Source organism: Archocentrus centrarchus, chromosome 11, assembly GCF_007364275.1.
Source record: "Archocentrus centrarchus isolate MPI-CPG fArcCen1 chromosome 11, fArcCen1, whole genome shotgun sequence".
Classification (NCBI taxonomy): Eukaryota; Metazoa; Chordata; class Actinopteri; order Cichliformes; family Cichlidae; genus Archocentrus; species Archocentrus centrarchus.
Genome location: NC_044356.1, coordinates 32824245 through 32846313, shown reverse-complemented (window position 1 = coordinate 32846313; position 22069 = coordinate 32824245). Strand labels below are relative to the sequence as shown.

The 22069-nt window shown below is 39.9% G+C and overlaps 2 protein-coding genes across 3 annotated transcripts; one reads left to right on the top strand and one right to left on the bottom strand.

Annotated features, from left to right (window-relative positions):
• Window positions 1-5386, bottom strand: LOC115788765 (gastrula zinc finger protein XlCGF57.1-like). Of its 2 annotated transcripts, none has more exons than XM_030741937.1 (2): window positions 5253-5381; window positions 1-1976 (listed from the first exon to the last, which is right to left on the bottom strand). In XM_030741937.1, the coding sequence occupies exons 1-2, from the start codon at window positions 5269-5271 to the stop codon at window positions 67-69; spliced, it is 1929 nt and encodes a 642-aa protein (XP_030597797.1). In that variant the 5' UTR covers window positions 5272-5381; the 3' UTR covers window positions 1-66. The 2 variants fall into 2 exon arrangements, 1 of the variants encoding a protein (XP_030597797.1); XR_004020620.1 differs by lacking the exon at window positions 1-1976 and adding an exon at window positions 4671-4722 and having other exon boundaries at window positions 5253-5386.
• Window positions 5387-8752: 3366 nt separating this feature from the next.
• On the top strand, window positions 8753-11323 carry LOC115788783 (gastrula zinc finger protein XlCGF48.2-like). The gene is made up of 2 exons (XM_030741971.1): window positions 8753-9020; window positions 10249-11323. The coding sequence occupies exons 1-2, from the start codon at window positions 8828-8830 to the stop codon at window positions 11178-11180; spliced, it is 1125 nt and encodes a 374-aa protein (XP_030597831.1). The 5' UTR covers window positions 8753-8827; the 3' UTR covers window positions 11181-11323.
• Window positions 11324-22069: the final 10746 nt, after the last annotated feature.

Genomic DNA, 22069 nt, shown 5'->3' with positions numbered 1-22069 from the left:
CTGCTGTTGATTCTCATGCAGACTGTCATGTCCTTGACTGAATGTTATAGTGCACTCAAACCAACTTTAACAATCTTTAAATCTAAGGCTCTCTGGAGTCACCATCATATCCTCATCATCACTGACTTCAACCTTAACTTCAGGTGAGTCTTCAGGCTCATCTTCAGTACCTGCATCTTCTACATTTCTGCCTGCTTTGGACCCTTCAGAGTTCAATAAGGGGCAGATGCGCTGGTGAGCTTGCACACCATGTTTACGAGCAAATCTTTTGTGACAGAAACTGCAGCTGAATCTTTTCTCTCCGGTGTGTGTTCTCATGTGAACCTTCAGGTCTGAGTTACGACCAAACGCTTTACCACACTCAGAGCAGCTGAACGGTTTCTCTCCTGTATGTGCCATCAGATGAAGTTTCAGGCTCACGCTGTGTGTAAATTTCTTACCACAGTCTGAGCAGCTGAATGGTTTCTCTCCTGTGTGAATCCTCAGATGTTTTTTAAGATTACCACTTTGACCAAAACCTCTCCCACACTCAGAGCAGCAGTAGGGTTTCTCTCCAGTGTGCGTCCTCAGGTGGTTTGTCAGCATCGTCTTGTCCTTAAAGCGTCGACCACACTCAGAGCAGCTGAACGGACACTTTCCTGTGTGAGTCCTCAGGTGTCTGATGAGATTTCCAATGTGAATGTATCTTATCCCACACTCAGAGCAGTTGAACGTCTTATCATTGAAACATGACATTTCAACAGCTCCTAAACCTGAATCTGAGTCCCGGGATGGTTTGGATCCTCCACAGATTGCTGAAGCACAGACACGCTCGTGTCTTTTCACGTGATGTTGCCAAGTAAAGTTTTTGTGGCAGAAGCTGCAGCTAAACCGTTTCTCTCCAGTGTGGACTGCTATGTGATTCTTCAGATCTGCATGGCGGCTGAACGTTTTAATGCACTCAGTGCAGCTGAAGGGTTTTTCTCCCGTGTGAGTCCTCAAGTGTTGTTTCAGATGTCGATGGCAGCCAAATCTTCTACCACACTCTGAGCAGCTGAAAGGTTTCTCTCCTGTGTGAGTCCTCAGGTGGATTGTCAGCGTAGCCTGGTCATGAAATCCTCGGCCACACTCAGAACAACTGAATGGATATTCACCTGTATGAATCCTCAGGTGCTGCTTTAGACTGGCATTGTATGTAAATTTTTTACTACACTCAGAACAACTGAATGGTTTCTCATAATTCTTACATTTTTCCACTGTGTTTGAATCTGAGTTACTGGCAGGTCTGCAGTCCACTGGGGGACAGACACACCGATGTTCCTTCATATTGTGTTTCCGTGTGAACTGTTTGAGACAGAAGCTGCAGCTGAATCTTTTCTCTCCAGTGTGGATTAACATGTGGACCTTCAGGTTCTTCTTTCGACTAAAGGCCTTTCTGCATTCAGAGCAGCTGAAGGGTTTCTCTCCGGTGTGAGTCCTCAGGTGGTTAGTCAGAGACATCTTGTCATTAAAGCCTCTGCCACATTCAGAGCAACTGAGTGGGTACTCTCCTGTGTGAATCCTAAGGTGCTGTATCAGACTTGCACTGTATTTAAATTTTTTTCCACATGTGGAGCAACCAAATGGCTTCTCAATATTATTACATACTTTTTTAACAGCTCCTAAATCTGGGTCTTCACAGTCCTCTCCTCCCACAGAGTCTGTGTTCGCCTCAGTCTGGCTGTAATTAAACAGTAAGGACAGAGGTTTTTCTTCATCCCCTTCACTCTTAAGAGGGACAGGTCTAAATGTGAACTTAGTGATATCAGCTTCCTCCTGTTCCTCTTTAACACCTGGGTTATTGTGGTCCTCTTGGTCTCTTTTAATCCCACAGTCTTTCCATTCCTCTTTAACACCTGGACCCTCCAGTTCATCTTTAATGCCTGGACCCTCCTGGTCCAGACCGAAGCTCCCCTTCTGCTCACCAACAATCACTTTTTGGATGGCCAGAGGTAAATCTGAAACAGAGACATTAATCCTGAGCTTATCTGATGTCACAGAAACAATTTAAAGATGGGTTTATTGTAGTTTTCCTTTTAACAACACATCATCTTTTTATTCCAGCTCATGCTTTCTCTCTTTTCCTAACATATAAATTTTTTTATTAAAATGTTGTAAGAAGCAGCAACAGCATCTATCAAAGTCATATTCTCCAAACAAATGCTTCTAGACCCAAAACTTTAAAAACTAATATCCAGCCTACCATAACATTACAAGACATTAAAAGACAACAAATGTTTAGAATTGCTGCTGTATCACTGAAAATTGTTGGAAGGCCAAATGTTCTTTCTAAAGAGCTTTTTTTTTTTATTAAATCAGGCATTAAAGTTATGTAATTTAATATTAGAAGCAATGATGAGGTCATGATTTATAGAACAAACTGCCTTTCTTCCAGAAATGTTAACATTTTTGCATCTAAGAGGCCTGAAAAACAACCCCACACCATAATCTCCCCTCTACCAAACTTTATACTTGGCACAATGCATTCAGAGAAGTACCATTCTCTTGGCAACTGCCAAACCCAGTCCATAGGACTGCCAGACAGAAAAGGGTGATTCATCACCCCAGAGAACATGCCTCCACTGTTGTAGAGTCCATACATCACTGCCTCTGACACTTTGCATTGTGTTTAGTGATGCAAGGCTTGGATGGAGCTGCTTGGCCATGAAAACATTTCCATGAAACTCTCTATGCACTGTTCTTGAGATAATCTGTAAGCCACGTGAAGTATGGAGGTCTGTAGCTATATACTCTGCAGAAGACATCTGTGTACTATGCACCTCAGCATCCACTGACCCTACTCTGTGATTTTTACCTGGCCAGCTACTTCATGGTTGAGTTGCTGTCATTCCCAGTTGCTTCCACTTTGTTATAATGCCACTAACAGTTGACTGGAATATTTAGTAGTGAGGAAATTTCACTTCTGGACTTGTTGCACAGGTGGCATCCTATCACAGTACCACACTGGAATTCACTGAGCTCCTGAGAGTGACCCATTCTTTCACAAATGCTTGTAGAAGCAGTCTGCATGCCTAGGTGCTTGGTTTTATACACCTGTGGCCATGGAAGAGATTGAAACACTGGAATTCCATGATTTGGATAGGTGAGTGAATACCTTTGGCAATACAGTGTACCGTATTTTCCGGAGTATAAGTCGCACTTTTTTTCATAGTTTGGCTGGGGGTGCGACCTATACTCCGGAGCGACGTATATGTGACATTTATAACACATGAACCAGAATACTCCAGCCACTTGACGTCTCCGTGAACTGCAGCTTTAAGGCAGTCTTGCGTAACCTGTGGGCGCAGTGGATGATGGACGGAGAGCACAGCTTAACGGCAACTGGGAGAATGCGCCACCCAACTTTCCTGGAAGTCATTGGATGGATCAAGAAAACATGGGCTTCAGTGACAACCAAACCATCCTGTTGGGATTCAGAAAGGCTGGAATAATTGGAACTGCAGCTGACGACGAGTCTGACTAACGCGACACAGAAGAGGAAGCGGCACTTCGTCTACGGAGTGTACGGAATTGTTTAGAAGTGACACCGAGGATGAAGAATTCAATGGATTGATGGTTTGGTTAACTCGTTAGTATGTTCTTTATGCTATGGCTATCTGAATAACTTAATGTTACGTTAACATACCGAACACGTGTTCGTTGTGCGTCATGTAGCTGAATGTGCTACGTTAGCATAACATAGGCGTAACCGTGTTCGTCCTGTTCTTTAATCCATTATTATTTTAAATTGCCGTTCAAGATGGAATTTCTGCTCTGGGTCTCGGATTCTATCAACCCCCCCCCCCCCCCCCCCCCCCCCCCCCCCCCAAAAAAAAGTGCGACTTATAGTCCAGTGCGACCTATATATGTTTTTTCTTCTTTATTATGCATTTTTTGGCTGGTGCGACCTATACTCCGGAGCGACGTATAGTCCGAAAAATACGGTACATATAAAATTCACATTTTACTGGACGCGTTTAAAGTTTCTCAGTCAGGAGAATTTTACAGTGATGCTTCAAAGACTCTTACAATAAGAAACATGGGCAGGTTTGTGGAAAGTATGGGAGGTCCCCTTGACAAACTGATCTATGTGTCCAGCTATTGTGAATTTTACACCTACATTTTATTTAAGCAAGTGTTTGAAGGTGGAAAAAAATGGGTAGGGCTGCTCGATTACGGAAAAAAATCATAATTACAATTATTCAATTAAATTCAATTTTATTTATATAGGGCCACATCAAAACAGTCACCTCATTATATTGTAAGGTAAAGACCCTACAATTATTACAGAGAAACCCAACACTCAACCCTATGATAGTATTTCTCAAACTGTGGGGAGCGCCCCAGTGGTGGGGCACAGGGTCATGACAGGTGGGGCACGAATGACCTGTGAGTAAAGTCATGCAGAACAAATATTGAACATCAAATTAATTCTCACGATGGAACAAGGAAATGATGTTAACAGATGTTAGCAGGTATGTTAGCACAAGCACTAGCGAAACTCTCCAGGGTCACCCGCTGCTGCGTACATTGCCATGCCGCCACCGAGCCCCCACTCCTGGACCGTGGCGAGGTTTGAGAACCACTGCCCTATGAGCAAGCACTTGATGACAGTGGGAAAGAAAAACTCTGTTTTTAACAAGAAGAAACTTCCAGCAGAACCAGGCTCAGGGAGGGGCAGTCAACTGCTGCAACCAGCTGGGGCTGAGGGGAGAGAAACAGAACAAAAGACATGCTGTGGAAGAGCCAGAGATTAATAATAACTAATGATTAAATGCAGAGCGGTGTATAAACAGAGTAAAAAGAGGTGAAAGAAAAGAAACGGTGCATACTGGGAACCCCCCCAGCCGCCTAGGCCTATAGCAGCATAACTAAATGATGGCTCAGGGTCACCTGATCCAGCTGTAACTATAAGCTTGATGAAAAAGATGAGTTTTTCACATCTGAAAAACTGCAATAAGAAAAAACTGTTGATCTATGCAAAAATAAAAATAAAAAGTTATATTTCATTAAGCAATCCTCTGGCATAGTTAATAATTTTTTTTCATATGTATTTACTTTATTACAAAACACTATATATCCTCTGCATCACAGCTACTTATATCTCCCTCTGTTGTTTATCTTTTGACAGTGCATAGCTGTCAGATTAGCAGATGATAATGCAGATGCTGATGTTAGCTTAGCAACGTCAGGATATCAGTGAGTCTGTTTCCAGCAGCAGAGAATAAACTAACCTTCTATTGTCGGATCCATTTCCGCTGTTAAATCCACATCCGGCGTTTCACGGTGTCGGTCCACCTCTGCTCTGTCCTCGGACTCTGGGGACTTTCTGGATCCAGCTGCGATTCAATCCGCTAACCGAGCGCAGCGTCGAGTTCGCTGAAGTGTCAGCTGCTACTTCCGGCATGCGGTTCAAAATAAAACTCACAATCTTAAAGTCAGATAATACAATTTCAATTTCCAGTGTTACATAGAAAAGCCTCTGAGCAGAAACCGGAGTAAATTTAACTGTATAAATTTGAGGTATTTGCTCAGAGGCCTGTACTATGGAGCATCATTTTGGCTTATCCAGGTAACTTCAAGGTTAACTCTGGGATTTCTCCACTATGAAGGTGGTTCACTTCTTACCGGTTTAGATCGCCAAAGTAACTTCCATCCATCCATTCTCTTCTGCTTATCATGTTCCGCCATGGTAACTTATGCTGCAAAAATAACCAGCACCAGAATAGGTTATGTTCCAGACTGAAGATCAACAGGTAGGAAATCACCTACTGACCAATCAAGTCTCCAGAAAAATGGTAAATGGACTAGTTCTTATATAGCACTTTTCTGCTCTGTCTAAGCACTGAAAGCACTTATACAATATTTCCCCATTCACACAAGCACTTCCATGATTAACTAAGCTAAGTGCATTTATTATCTAACATTCACTCTCCAACGCTTGCGTCACAGTGTATCTTGCCCAAGGACACTTTGGCACGCAGCCTGGAGCAGCCAGGAATCAAACTGCTGACCTTCTGATCAGTAGGTGACCTGCTCTACCTCCTGAGCTACAACCACCCCATAGCATCACCATTCCTTCAAGATACTTTGGACCTCCGTATGCAGATAGCTTATTTGGGAAATAAGCATCAGTAATAAACACAGATTATTAGATGCAAATGATTTTGTTGTTTTGTTTTAATCTTTTGACTGCAAAAAATATATAAGCATTAATATATAAATCGGGACCTCTGAATTCTGTTTTTGTAAGCTATTTAGGTTAAACTTTATTAATATTCAACTTTGTTAATATTCATTTCATCTCACTGACCAAAACATTTAAAGTGAACACACATTCATTTATTGCTTTTAATGCAAAACCTCTGGACAGTGCTTTTCCTCTCACACCGCTGATTTATCTGCAGCAGCTGTTACTCTTTATAGTTATAATATTATAGTAGACTCCTCCAGCCACTCAGCTGCCGGTATTGTACCAAAAAGTGATTTCTGATGTTTCTATGTGTTTTCTATAAATAATAGCTTTGCTTATATTGGTGAATAGAATGTATTCAACAGGATTTACAAAAGGGGTTTTATATATAAAATAAAGAAATGACTTGTATCGTATACAAGTCGTATAGAGCTGTGATGTTGTATTTCTTGTAGTTTCTGCTGCCCTCTTGGTCAGATCTCTCATGAAATAGACATTTTTAACTTCAATGAGAGTTTTTACCTGCCTAAATAAATCATATATAAAAGTGACTGTGACATAAACATGCAGACTGCAGCTTATTTTGTGACAGGAATCTTTTGTTTTTTTTAGACTTGATATCATTTATGAGAGATATGTTTGGCTGATTATTGGCCAACAGGTCATTTATGATAGTTTAAATACAGGCAATAATTTCTGATAAATACCCAAAATAATCTTTTGGCAGATGATCATTTTTTTGGTACACTAATTCATTGTGTTTTTTGAGATGTTATCAGCACCACCCCCTTTGTGTGAATGCGCTCGTATGTAGATCAGCAAACCCCGGGTGAACTAAACAAGCTGATAACCAGCTTTGTGTGACCACCTATCCTGATCACCAGCGTTAGTGTAAATGAATCCAGATAACAGAAAAATACCCTGAGCATACTGAAATTGCTTCGTGGCACAGGGCTCAAGGTTGTGCTGATTTATTGCTCTGGCCTAAAAATTTGTTGAGAAATGACAGGAAATGTAAACTGTTGAAACACTGCTTTTTGGACTTTGTATAAATGTTTACGAAGTAAAATATTACTTGTGTGCAGACCCTTTTTCCTTTTTTCAATATGTTTCTTTTTTTTGCCTGGACACAAACACACACAAAGCTGACAGTGTGTTTCATAGATGACAGGTCTTTATGGAGGATGCTGATTGTCCAGGTTTACATCTATCGTGGGATATTTTACAGTCATTATGCTCCATGTGACTGTCTTTAGATGCAAGTAGACAGAGGCTCTGGGGTAAAAAGATGTTTCAACTATAGAGCTAAAATTATTCTGAAAATTTTAAAAACATTAACCTAGCTTTTCATTCCTTAACTTGAGTCAGTCTTCAGTCATCACAGAAAACCTTGTTGAAAACAGCAGAATTTTAGCTGCAGCAGATTAATCTCATTAATAGATCTAAAACTGTGAAAAGAAGAACATCTCCATCCTGAGGAGCTGCAGATGATCAGTGATGAGCTTCACTGTGGCCTGATTTGGTTCATCAAGATAATTTGAATAACTGTGTGTCAGTAGAATTTTTATTCTTGAAACTGAGATATATTAGTCTGTTACATAATTATATTATTACATAATAGTTTTATTTTATTTATTTTGTTTTACTTAAGATATTTGTTTGGGCATATTGTAATTTATTCTACTTATTTAAACCATCTGTTATGTGTTGGTTGTGTTTAACTTAATTTCTGAAGTAATAAAGTAATTTCTCAAGTTTTGGGATAAAGTATATCTTATCTTACTCATCAGGGCATTAAATTATTAAATGTGAAATAATTCAAACAAGACTTCCTGTTTACAATCCGCTAACTATGGGTCTGTGTAGGTTCTCAGTCATCCAGGTCATAGGATGACTGCGAGCTTGAGAAAAGGTGAGTGGACTTCTTTAAGTTTCTTGAAGATGTTTCATTTCCCTGGAGGAGGGAGGTTGTGACCCACTATTATTCATGTGCATAATCACATGCGCCAAGGTGTGAAAGGAGGTGTAGGCCATTGCAGGTGACCCACAGACAGATGGTCCGAAAGAGGAGTAAAAGAAGCCATCTATGTCCACTGTGAACAACCATCACTGAACAGAGGAGGTGGATTATGTCACCAACTTTCCCCGTTTACAATGCTGTCCTGAGCTCCCTCCCGAGGCGCCTCAGCTCCCATTCACACCTTTGTTCAGATGACCTCAATAGGTCACTTGATAGTCCCAAATTAGTTTCACCCGAAAACACAGATTGCCATGACCCACGCCTCCTTCACACCTTGGCGGATGCGATTACGCACATGAACAATAGTGGGTCACAACCACCTCCAGAGGACTCCCACTGGAGTTTAAATACATGAGTCTCTCCACCTTTTGGTTTAAAAACTGAAGAAACCTTTCGAATGAGGTGAAACATCTTCAAGAAACTTAAAGAAGTCAGGTTGCCTTTTTTCCAAGCTCCAGAGTAAACCACGGACTTTTATTTTGAAATCCGAAGTATAAGGGAAGTGACAGCTCTGGTTCCGGTTAGCTCCGTGTAGGTGTGTTTTCCTCCGTGTTGAGTAAGTTCTCGGACTGTGTGGAGCAAGGTGAGCGGTGAAAATGTCTAAGGTGCGGATGCTGAGAGCGCTGGTGCAGCAGAGACTGATTGCGGCTGCGGAAGACATTTTGGCGCTGTTTGAAAGAACTATAGCGGAGTATGAGGAGGAGCTGAACCGCTCCAAGGAGGCGGTGAGGAGACAGCACAGACTGCTGGACGCTGTTTTCAACCCGCAGGTTCAGCTGAGCCCATCAGGTCGGTTCATGCTTCTCAGGCAGGCGTTTGGTGTCTTTTCAAGCTGAGGGTTTGTTAGTTCGTGTACTCACAAGAGAAAACATGTCAGCTAATTTCCATCTGCAGTCCCTGTTCTAAGTTCACACAACGTTACAGGTGGGGGGGAGACGGCTTCAGTGGGACATGTTGAGGGTTACCACACAAGTAAACTAAATCTGTGGACTGTGTAGGAAAAATAACTTAAATTACACACACCGTAACACGCAGTTTACGGGTTTGAGGTTGGATGGATGGAACTTGTAAAGAACAACTGTACATTATGCAGTTTCCGCCCTAAAGGTATGAATGGAAAGTATAGTTTTTGTGTCTGTTACAGTAAAACTGTTGAGTTTCAGCAGAATGCATACATACATGAGCACTTCTGTTTTTGAGGCCCACATTTCTTCTGTATACCGTTCTGAACTGGACTTTAAAATGTGGGACATCTTCATGTGTAATGGGGAGGTAACCATTTAAAATTTGAGAGGCTCTATTGAATATGATCAGAGGTTCCACTAGAGGGAGCTGTAGGGTTAAATTTCAACCTGCATCATTGAGGCCATAGACAGATATACGTAGAGGTCGCATTGAGCGCTGACTCGTGCGTCAACGTCGCCGCCATATTTGATGTGGCAAAAATAAACATAGAGTTGCATCACTCTGGTGCTTCATGGTGGTTTTCAAGCCGTTTTACAGTTGAAACTGGCCCATATGGACTTACCTTTCACAGGTAACAGTGAACAATTATTTTTTTTATTGTGTTTGACAATTACAACATTTTGAAAACATAATTTGCAGAAATTGCAGATACTATGTAGTCCTGCTATGAAACCAGCCCCCAAACATATTGGACAAACTATTGGACAACTTCTTGCTAGTGCTAATAGCAATGCCAGCTTGCTATTTGTGGTGATGGAGATCAGTTCTGATAGCGAACCGATGAAATTCTCAGCCCAGTGCGACGATGCCTCAGCCTGGCACAGCCTCGGGTGATCAGCCTCTGGCTAGGACCCTGATAAGTTGTCCCACATGACTTTTTGAAGATTCAGACTTGGGAAAAATTCAGTGGCATTTATGTTTACTAACTTGTCATCTTTTGGAGAAGCAAGACAAGTTATTATAGTACTCTGGAGGGCTGATTATGTTTCAGCTGAAAAATAAAGCAATGTGATTTCAGTTTAACATTAAAAGAGTGTTTCTTTTTTTGCAGATGTCCAGCAGCTGGTTGTGAGAAGTAAAGTAGTTAAACCGGAGGAGCAGGAGAGGAGCTATACGTTGGACCAGGAGGTCAAGGAGTACCCTAACACTAAACAGGAGCAGGAGGACCATGAAATGTTACCTATAAAAGAGGAACAGAATGAAGTCTGGACCAGTCAGGAAGGAGAGCATCTTCAAGCCCTACAGGAGGACGGTATTATCAAGTTCACATTCAGTCCTCTCCATGTGAAGAGTGAAGATGAAGCGGAACCTCAGCTTCATCACAGCCAGACTGAGGAGATCAGAGACTCTGAAGGAAGACCAGAACCAGAAATTGAACACACGACTTCAGACTCTGTGCAAACTTGTGACATTCTTCTGAACAATGTAAGATACGATGCTGAAGAGAAACCGTTTGGCTGCTCTGAATGCGGCCGCAGATTTAGGCAGAAATCACACCTTCAGATCCACATGCGGGGTCACACGGGAGAAAAACCATTCAGCTGTTCTGTTTGTGCCAAAAGGTTTCCTCGCAAGGAGAGCCTGGTTCGTCACATGAGGTTTCACTCTGGAGAGAAACCTTTCAGCTGCTCTATCTGTAAGAAAGATTTCACTTGCAGAGACCACGCTGTCACGCACATGAGGATTCACACTGGGGAGAAACCCTTCACATGTTCTGTGTGCGGGAAGAAATTTGCACACAAACTGAGTCTGAAGCATCATATGTCGTGCCACACAGGGCAGCGAGCTTTCAGCTGTAGTGTTTGTCACAGGATGTTCAACAGACAGTGTCACGTCAGACATCATAAGTGTGTTTTCAGCAGCAGCATTGGTGAGGCTGTAAGCCTGCAGCAGTGGACAGATGAATCAGGCACTCACATGTATGAAACAGGAACACTACAGAAAGACTCAGGTGTCCTGAAATTTAGAGTTACTAGCATTTAGTTATAATTTTGATCCAGGTATTTTATAGGTACACCATGAGAAACATACTCTACCCATGTGTTATGCAAACCTGTCAAAGTGTTTTCTGTGGCATTTCCTGTTTTTTACTCTTTTTTTCTCTCGACATTGTCCTCATGTTCTGATTATTGTGTAAATGTAGTTGGACATAAAACTGCATTTTAAAGTCAATAGTTGTATATAACTTTTTTTTTTTTTGCTAAATTTGTACATAAGTTTTTACAACTTTTTACTACTGAGATTCTATGTTTTTGTGATTTTTTTTTTCTTTTTTTCAAGTTCCAGTGTGTTAATACAGTACATCAAAATGGAAAAAATAACTGCTGTGAGGTTGTGCTGAAAACAATGATACCAAACAAGGCAGTGTAAACAGTTTTTAAGGTGAAATATAAAGGTAAAATCAAAAGTAGTCAAAAATGGCCAATTATGCCCCACACCCCAGATTTAAAAACTTTTTAAGGAATAGATACTTTGTGAATTATGGACCAAACTCTAAACTCCAACTTGAGCAGATTTTTAGAAAATTAAATTAAAGCACTGATTCAACTTTTTTCAGTTCCAATATAGTAGTGGCCAATACAGTAGTGGCAAGGGAGCGCAGGGTAAGAATGTGTTCGAAATGCCTATTTTGAGGATTTTTGTTGGACTCTACAGCAACAGAGCCCCATCACTGTGAATTTATAGCCTGGTTGAAGAATTTAAATGTCCCAAAGTGAGGCTGGAGATGTCCCTCACTGACTCCCAGGACCTTATAGAGAGGAGTTGCTCCTACCTTAGCATAAGGCATCCACAACTGAACATCAAACCATGTTGGTAGAGGAGGCACATCAACAGGAGGAGGCAGCCAGATATTCCAGAGCTGTAGCAGAAGCCAAACAGGCAGTGATGTAATCTGATTACTGGTAACTCCTTTAAAAGTAACTTAGTTACTTTACTGTTTACATAATTTTAGAAGTAACCAAGATTACAAGTTACTTTATTAGTTACTTTCAACAGCTGCCGCTGTTGTGCCATAACGTGATTCTGATGTTTCTGTGTGCTTTATTTACCAATATAAGCAAAGACATTACACACAAGAGTGCAGTCAACATGATTTATGAAGGGCTTTTACAGTATATATGAAATGAAGAAATAACCTGTTTTGCCAGAATCTTTAGGAGTCTGTTATTGTACCTACATTATAATTAATCCAGTGCTTTTTGGCCACTTAGTATATCTTCATAGAACCATGATGTTATATTTGTTGTGATTTCTGCAGCCTTCTGAGCCAGATTTCTGTTTTAAAAGACATTTTTAATGTCAATGACAGTTTTTACCCTGAAAAAAAAAACGAATATATAAAAGGCACTTTGCCAAAAACTGAGTGCAGCTTCTACCTTGTGATAGAAATGCTGTTTCTCACTCAAAATCTAGTGGCAGTGGTGCAGTGGGTAGGTGCTCGCCTTGCAGCCGGAGGGTTGCCGGTTTGAGCCCCTGTCCCTGCGCTGCGTTGTGTCCTTGGGCAAGACACTTAAACCACATTGCCTAACGGTAGCGCCGGTCTCTGGCTGCATGACCGCAGATGCTCGTCTCTGGATGAGTGATCTGGAACGATCATTTTGTTGTGTGTTTTGTGCGCACAATGACAATGAGTTGAATCTAACATCTAAAATGACCTGCTATCATTCATGAGAGATATGTTTGACACATTTCACAGATTATAGGTCAACAAGTCATTTATAGCCATTTAAATACAGGAAATCATTTTTTTGTCAAAACCGAAAATCGCCCCCCCCCCCAGCACCCAGTTTGGGTGCTGGGGGGCTCGTGCATTAGTCACAGCTCTCTGCTTCGCACCACCTTGTTGGACCCGCTCGCTCTGTAAGTTTGTGCCGTGCTGCGACTCCAAATGTTTCTTCAGATTTGACGTAGTGCTTTTGAAGCTAGATAGCACTTTGTCACCAGCACAGAGTAAACAACTAACTTTGATGTTGTCATCTTTAGCTGACACAAACTCAAAATAGTGCCTGTATTTCAGCTAGAAAACACGCATCTCTCTCCTCCCTCCATTGTTTACGTTTGTGTCATTTTGTGCTATTATTGTCCTCATGCTGAAAACAGGACTTAATTATTGCATCAGCCAGACGTCACTCCCTGAGACTCAAGAAGAAAGCAAAAATATATCTTTTTACTGAGGAAAATGACAAAAATAGTAACGCACAGTGACTTGGATAAGTAACTTTAATCTGATTACTGGACTGCAAATATTAACATGTTAGATTACTCGTTACTGAGTAAGTAGTCAGATCAAAGTAATGCATTACTGACATCACTGCAAACAGGGCCACTGGATGAAGTGGGGGGTGTTGAAAAGAGGAAAGTCTCATCAAACAAACTGTGGAGCATGAAATCCAACAGGCGGAGCTTCATAGTACGAACTACACTTGGGCACATTCTGGTTAGCTACAGGACCGTCCTCATTCAAGGCAGATGCACGTGGAGACATAACTAAGTCCTCAGGTATTTAGCTGATAAAATTGAGTGCAAGAGGCTATCCAACTAGGATGTGCGTTAACCCCCCCCCAACCACCAATTCAGGCCCACTGACTGCAGGCAGGGATTAGCAGAATCAAGTTGACTTGGATCAGAAGCTTTTTCTTCCCCTGGAGATCGCAATGACCACCCTGCGACCAGACTTTGTACTCTGGTCTAATGCCTGCCTGCTCGCTGAGGAAGCTTATGAGCATAAGAAGCTGCATTACTCCAACAGCTGAAGCAGAGGATAGAGGCTGGAAGATAAAGGTGTGGCTGATGGCTGACAGAATACCCTTCTGACCTTCTGACTGAGATCCCCTTTGACCCTAAAACATTTGTATTTTTAAGCAGAAATAGAAAATGATGTGGGACAAATTGATAAAGTCATAAAACACTGGAATGACAGGGATACTCCCCTGTGAGATACACTACATTTGCCAAATATATTCACTTTTCTGCTTTCACACACATGAACTTGAGTGACATCCCATTGTTAATCCATAGGGTTTTTTATGATGTCAGCCCACATAGATATCGGGTTGCCTAGTCGGGCAGCTGAAACATGAGGATAAACTAGTGTCAGATGGGATGGGGTGGGCTTAGAAAGCAGGCTAAAAAGCAAATATACCAAGAATTAACTGATTTAATCAACATTCAAAGATCTATCTAGATGTCAGTGTTGGCAGCTCAGCCATGTTCATTCAAATACCGTAACAGTGTAACAACTGCAGTTTTCTTCTTGAGTTCGCTTTGTTGATAGTATTTTTATTTTAGATTATACTTGATTGCAAAGCATACAGAAGCAGCCCAGACCAAAAAGTGTTTGAGAATAACACATTGTAGCAGTAACACATTTTAGACATAATTTGACATCAAAATTAATATTTAAAGTGCCATGTGTTAGCTTCAATAAAAGTAGGTTTACATTCATAAATAAACTCTGTGGAACTCCTGAGACATAGTGCCTAAAGTTTAGCAGTTTGAAAGTCTTTGGACAGACACAAATAAAATCCTGATTTAAGATTTTTTTGGCTTTTTTTTTTCGGCTTTATTGGACAGTTTGACAGGGAAGATTGACGGGAAAGTGGGGAGGAAAAATGAGGGAAGACACAGCAAATGGCAACAGGCCAGGACTCAAACCTGTGCTGGCCGCACAGCCAAGCGGCATACATGATTGCCTGCTCACACCCTGAGCTATCCTGGTGCCAAAATCCTGATTTAATATCCAAGTTTTTTTACATATCTTTGCTAACAACCTTCCTTCTCTATATAGCTATTCTGTGCCTGCTGGCTACAGCAGAAATGGGGCACCATTCCAATAAATGGGGATAAATGAAGCTTTACTGAAATGGAACTATTAACAAGTGGTGCCAGGCACAATAAACTCTGTCCCTAGCAGACATTTTAGCTGATATAAACTTTGTCTGTTACACAAACATGTCACTCTCCAAACATTAAATCATTGAGACACAAAAAGTATCAAATCAGAGTAAAGAATTTTTTTTTTAACTCTGAAAACCACAAACATGTTTAACAAACAATTTTTATGACGTAAATGTAATGGAGACCAGGGGTTCCATTACCTCTACCTGCTTATGTAGTAGTAGGTTTTTAAATAAGCTATATAAAAAAAGAACACACATTAATTGTTTGGAGGATTCTTTATTGGATTTAAGTTAGTTTGTATTGTGGCAGTTATGAAAGGTGAAGGAATGGAGGGGGACTGGCCATCCTACCTGTATAGAAAGAAAAACCTTAGTCAGAACTGTTCACAATCTGTTTCATAATTTTCATTCTGTGTTGTAAATATTTGCTATGTGTTAAGGTTAGCAGTACTCACCTTCTCTTAGTTGTCTCTTCAGCAGGGTGTGGAGCAAAAGATTGGAGGTACCTCAATCACCTGCTTATGAGCCCCTGGGGTGAACCAAAGTATCACGTGAGGGGAGTTTAGATTAAAGAGTTTTAATATAGATGGATAAAATCAATTAAAAAATAAAAGCATGCTATTGAAATATTTTTAGGAATGTGTATATATGTAAATGTTCATTCTTTGTGTTGGATTTTGTTTGGTTTTGGGAATGGGATTATTGTGTTTCCTTTGTGGGTTGCACCCAAACTTGGACCATTCTGGATGCTCACCTGTGACAGGTGGAGTATAAAAGGGAAGCCATTTGCTTGTAGAGGAATGATGGTGGTTGCTGTGTTTGTTTTGATGACTGTGAAATGCTCCTATTTATTGAATAAAGACCTCAAGTTAGATGAGTTTATTTCAGCCTCATGCCTCTGTTTAAACGCCAAGGGACCGCCGGCCAAACTGACAGTAAAATACAAATAAAAGTTGTAATATTCAAAAACTTGTGTACAAATTTAGCAAACAAAGTTAAAACTATTTATCAGGTGTCACAACAAGCTGCCACACAAATTATTTGTGTCACTCCAAAAACAGTTCCTGTCCACCACAGGACAGAGGGGCCCACCACAGGCCTGACACTCCCAGGTGTGTCACTCCTCCTGTTGTAAACCTGGAGACAGCGTTTACATTGGAGTCTGCCTTTTGTAGCTTTTTGGCAGCATCTGCTGTGTCTACGACTAAAGAACACTAAACACACTGTAATACTCACTAAATACACACTCCAAACACTAAAATCTCTCAAATTTCAAAACTCACTATCAGTATCACTGTCTGTCTTTTGCCCCGTCACTCTCATAACTTAAACCTGTGCCTCAGAAACCAAATACCACACGCTGCAATATAATTTTTTATTTGATTGATGGAGTCCATTTTTTGACCAGCAGGAAAGGGGCTGTCATGATTCTTTGAAATGCTTTTTTATCTTTTGCTCACAAACACTTTCTGCTAAAGAATATCCTGTTTTTGCCATTTCTTCCCGCGTCAAATGTGCTCCACAAGTGAGCACAACATACAGGACAATCTAATGGTGTAAATTATTGATCATAACTGGTTTTACTTTTTCTATCAACACAATTTTAATCTTAAATTGACAATGTTGACTCCAGGTGAGTAAAGATAGGGATTTTTTTCTGAATTGTTTTTGTTTTTACCTTGACCTAATTATGGTCAGTGGCCTGCGACCTGTACAGAGTGTACCCTGCTCCTCACCCTATAACACCTGGGATAGGCTCCTGTGACCCTGAAAAGGATAAGCAGAACAAAACGGATGACTGTATGGATTTAATCAGGTGATCTAGAGGTCATTGGCCATCTTTCATGCAAAATTTGTATGAATCAGTGGTAGTTTTACTGTAATATTAACAAACTGACACTCATACCAAAAACAATACCCCGTTCCCCCCTCTGAGGGTGGAATAACAATATGAATTAAAACTAATTTCAACAAATATACTGAAATCCCTTCCAATGACCCTAATACCTTCATATTAAATTAAAGCAGTGAAAACTTTGTACTTAAATCCTTATTTATTTTATATTTAGATATCATATAGACATTCTTGGAGGATGGATGGATGGATGGATGGATGGACATTCATGTCCTACAGTAATAATGGGCTCTTCAGTAGCATAAAGATTAATCCTCATTGGTTTAGAAACCTGTTCTCATCAAAGTCCTTTTCCCATGATGACAGAGGGGCTCCATTCATGTCTAAATTACTTAATTTTGTTGTTTCACTTCACTAAGATTTGGATGCATTTATGGTTCCTGATTGGAGATGTATACCCTACATTACAGACAGTTTTACTAAACTTCTATTTTTCTCTTCTTGCAGTTCATTAGCTAAATTTAAATGACACTTTAGACCATTTTGAGGACATTCTGAAAAAAGTATTTCCTGGACAAAGAACAGCCCACACTTTCTCACAAATTTTGTTGGAGCACTGTATTCCCTGCTGCACTGTCTTCATTTTCCATAGCTCTGCTCCCATGGGAGCACACTAACCCCTGCCACATTGTTTGCAGAAACAAGCAGGAAGCATGACTGCTGTCAAGGCCCTAATACCGTCCCCTGCATATCAAACTTACTCTGGGCTGCAGCAAGGCATAAAAGATCAGTCTCAAATTTCCATTTTCTGAGCTGTCAAACTAATGCTCTTCCTTTGAGCCCTCAGGGTTTCTTTATTTCTCAGTTTCTCCTCATCCAATGATGTGAAATTACAAACACAACTTTTTGGAGTAAATGGGGATCATTTTTACAGCAAAATGGGGGAAAAAAAAAAAACTCACTAATAGCATGAACAAGTTTGGAGTGGATTTATTTTCAGTGGTATCAAAGCGCAGACAAGAAGAGCTGGAGTAAAGTCACTGTCACAGATCCCTGGGAATGGCTTGTAAGCAGACACCTTGATTCTTCAAGGCAAAATTTCGGCAAGATGAAGGTGTAGACGAGGTTTTGTCTGGCGATAATGGATACACACATACATCACAATGGTGAGCTCATCCACACAGCTCTGGCTGCAGCAGTGAAGATTTGTGAATTAGAGTATGAAACAGTATTTAAACCTGTTCTTCATTTCTGCTGATTCCTACACATCACAAGCACAATATACCTCAAACCTCAAACTTGAAAAGAAAAAACAAAAAAAACCAGGAAGTGAATAAACAGGAACACAGAAATACAGACTTGATGCACTAAGAAGGCCTAAGATACAAAACTGGAAACTCACAGGGAACCAAGAATCAATTATTCATGAAACAGAACTCGAAAAGGGCACAACAGAGGATTATTCCTACCACTGATCCTAAACTTTTTAACATGAGCGTGTTTATTACAAATAGATAAGAATGTTAAATTAAAGTAATCCAAGGCCAATTCAATATCAGGGATCCAAGAAACTCTGTTACGATAGTATACATCATGAAGAAAAGCCTGCTCATTAAAACTCTTAAAATTTCTTATAAAAGATATAACGGGGTTTTGCCTTGGGGATTTTCTACGCAAACAATTACACAGTGATCACTAACATTTTTATTTTATTTTAAACCTTTATTGAACCAGGCTGACAGATTAAGAACATGTTCTTATTTACAACTGTGGCCTGGCAAAATATCCAAGTTGAGGTATATTTATGTGAAGTGTCTGTTAGGATTTAATCGAGTAAGGTCGATTTTTCGTGTGCTTTAGGATTCGGCCTTGTAGGAGCATTTAGATAAACATTGCATTGAGCTAACAGGCCCTCTATGCAACGTGGGGCTGAACATTTACAGATAACCAATAATCAAGCCTCGCAACCTTTGATTGACACGTGATTTATCTCCCCTGCCATCATCCAAAAACTGCAGTTAGGCTTAAAAAATTCTTTTTTGATAAAGCTTGTAGTTATGTCCGGATCAGGAGACCCTGAACCTTTGCTGAGGGGTTCCTATGATGTACTGAGCATTTCTTTTTCACTCACCTCTTTTCCCTCTATGTATGGCAGGCTGTTTTAACATAAAATCCATTTCACCACATTTACATTCCAGATATCTGAAATTAATTTATGATTTATGAGTAAATTAAAATATCTCAAATTATATTTCGACTAGACAAAATACCTATTTGAGATCTCTCTAATTAAATTCTGACTAGTAGAAATGATGTCAGATTCACCACTGAGTTGAATGGAGGCTGCAATTCAAGATATCTACAATTAAATTATGACTAGTCAGAAAGTTAATTCAAGACATCTCATTTTTTTTCTGACTAGTCATGATTGTAATTAAAGATATCTTAAATGACACCATAATTCAAGACATCTTAAATGTATTTTTAGATATATAGTTTTGACTAGTGCTAATTAAATTCTAGATATGTTGAAAGCAAATAATGACTAGGCAAAACTAAATCAGAGACATTTAGAACTGTAATTTTGACAGGTCAAAATTCCCTTTAAGATATCTCCACATGAATTAGAGATATCTTGAATTGGACGGGTTTTATATTTAAGATATCTTAAATTAACATTCTGACTAGTCAGAATGACATCACTGATAACTTGAATTAGGATTCTGTCGAGTCAAAATGTCACAGATTTACGGAGCATTTTGGCGGAAAGTTTATAAGGCATTTTGTTAAAATGGCCTGCCATAAAATCAGCAATTCTTTACAGATTTCTGAAGCAGTCTTCACGTACACGATTTTCTCGTTCTCCGCATATCCCACACTGAAGAGCTCTTTCTATATCGCGGCATTTTCTTACAGTTTTGTCCAGAACGATCAGCATCGTTGCAGCCACCTGAAATTCTACACTACAGGCAATTGTTTGGACAGCTCAGTACAGCACAAGGGGGCTTACACGCAATCGCTAAATTTAGATATCTAGAAATGTAATTTTGACTAGTCATGATTACGTTTGAGATATCTTGAATTGTAATTACAGACAAATGATGAATCTGGTGACGTCATTTGAGATAATCTTGAAAGAAATTTTGGCTCGTCAAAATGTAATTGAAGATATCTTGAATTATTATTCTTACTAGTCAGAATGTAACTGCAGATATCTGAAATTTCCATTCTGGATAGTCAAAATGCAGTTTTAGATATCTTAAATGTAATTATGGATAGTCAGACAAACAGATTTTATGGTAAATATCCTGCCATACTCTATGTGTTTATACACCACTGTGCAATTAATCATTAGTTATTGTACATCTTTGGCACAGTGTGTCTTTTGTCCTCTTAAAAGGGAGTTTTTCCTGCCTACTGTTGACAAATGCTATTTCTTAAGGGGTAATTTTGATTGTTGGGTTTTCTCTGTAATTATTGTAGTGTCTTTTCCTTAAAATACAAAGCACCTTGAGGCGACTCTTTGTTGTGATTTGTAGCTATATAAATAAAATTGAATTGAACTGAATTATCTATGGCATCTATCTATCTATCTATGTTGTTAAATCACAGTAATTAATTAAAATGCTGGAGATTACAATGATTACACTGGACTATGTTCTATTCATTAAAAAGAAACAAAAACCAAACCAAATCAAAGAATTTCAATGTAGAACATGTAGAATATGTAGAATAGAACCTTCATAAGAGATTTTCTGGGCTTTTTGGATTCACCATACAGTACAAAGGAATACCTTCTTGTGGTAGTGTTTTCAGTGCAACAGCATCAGGAAATGAATGACTTACAAGGTACTGGATCAACATTTAGCACCTTGAGATGTGTTTTGTTTCTTTTTTGACTGGCTATCTTTTTTGAATTTATATGTTCTTGTTTCTGCCAATCAAAACGATGCACACTGTAGCCTGTCACACTTCAAAACCTTCCAGTGCTTTTCAATGGCAGCCTCGTATCCAAAGAAAATTTCTCTTTGGGGAAAATCCTACGCTCAGATCAGACTGTTTGGATCCTTGGGGGGTTTTTTTTCCCCCTGAAATGTTGTCTGGTCTAAAAAAATGTAAACTGTGTTCAGATTATTGCTGTTGTGAATTGATGATAAAATCAAACAGAATTCTAGCATCCATCATCTGTAAGGTCTATACTTTGTGTGCAGCCTGAGAGGTGAAATCCAGGGCAAAGGAAGGCCACATAGCACATCATGCATCATGCTTCTATTCATTTAGGTGAAAGCAGGAACTGAACACAATTCATACAATACCCCAATAGCTCTCTTCTTAGAACTGTCAGTGGGCAGTTCAAAAAGCCACAGGCAAAAAGAAATGACATGCCATCTCCTCTGTTACATACTGTGGTGCTTACAGTATGTTTAACGTGGGATATAATAAAACGCTTCGTTTTTGTTTTTATGCATTATTACAGTCACCTCATCAGACTCGATGTGTATCCAACCGGCCCATGTTCTAAAGCATTCAAGCAATACAGTTCGACGTGTATCCTGGAAGAAAGTCAAATGTTCTAACACGTGTTAAATCGCTATAAATACTGAAACTTTTCTGTGGGTTATCTCAAATGAGCAGATGCTTTAGTTCAGGTATTAGAACAGATCTTTGTGTGTTATCTGTATCTTGAACTGTAGTTTAGGAACATGTTAGCTCTAAAGTAGTTTTCAGAGGGGATGAGATCATCAAAATAGGAACAAGGCTATCAAATGCTCCTTCACCATTCTGTGAAGTCACCTAACACCTGAAGAAGAACAAACAGCATCGTCTTCTGACTGCAGGGGTTGTGTGTGTTATAATAAAACAGCTTTGTGGAAAGGAAACTCTGTATTCTTATGTACATAACAGGCCACCTTAAAGTTTGTCCATCCACCCGATCCTTGCCTAAGGGTTGCAGGGAGGCTGGAGCCTATCCCAGCTGTCATGGGGCATGAGGCACGGTGCACTGAGGACAGGTCAACAGAGTAATGCAAAACTAGCAGAGTCAGACAACCATTCACCGATTGACCCTCCAATTAACTAAACATGGAGCTGAAGAAAAGCAATGTCCACACAGAAAG

What these genes read in the sequence shown, in the direction of transcription:
- LOC115788783 (XM_030741971.1), top strand. Translation starts at nt 8,828, where the DNA reads ATGTCTAAGGTGCGGATGCTGAGAGCGCTGGTGCAGCAGAGACTGATT. An exon ending in GGTTCAGCTGAGCCCATCAG is followed by an intron (nt 9,021 to 10,248) that starts GTCGGTTCATGC and finishes CTTTTTTTGCAG; the next exon opens with ATGTCCAGCAGCTGGTTGTG.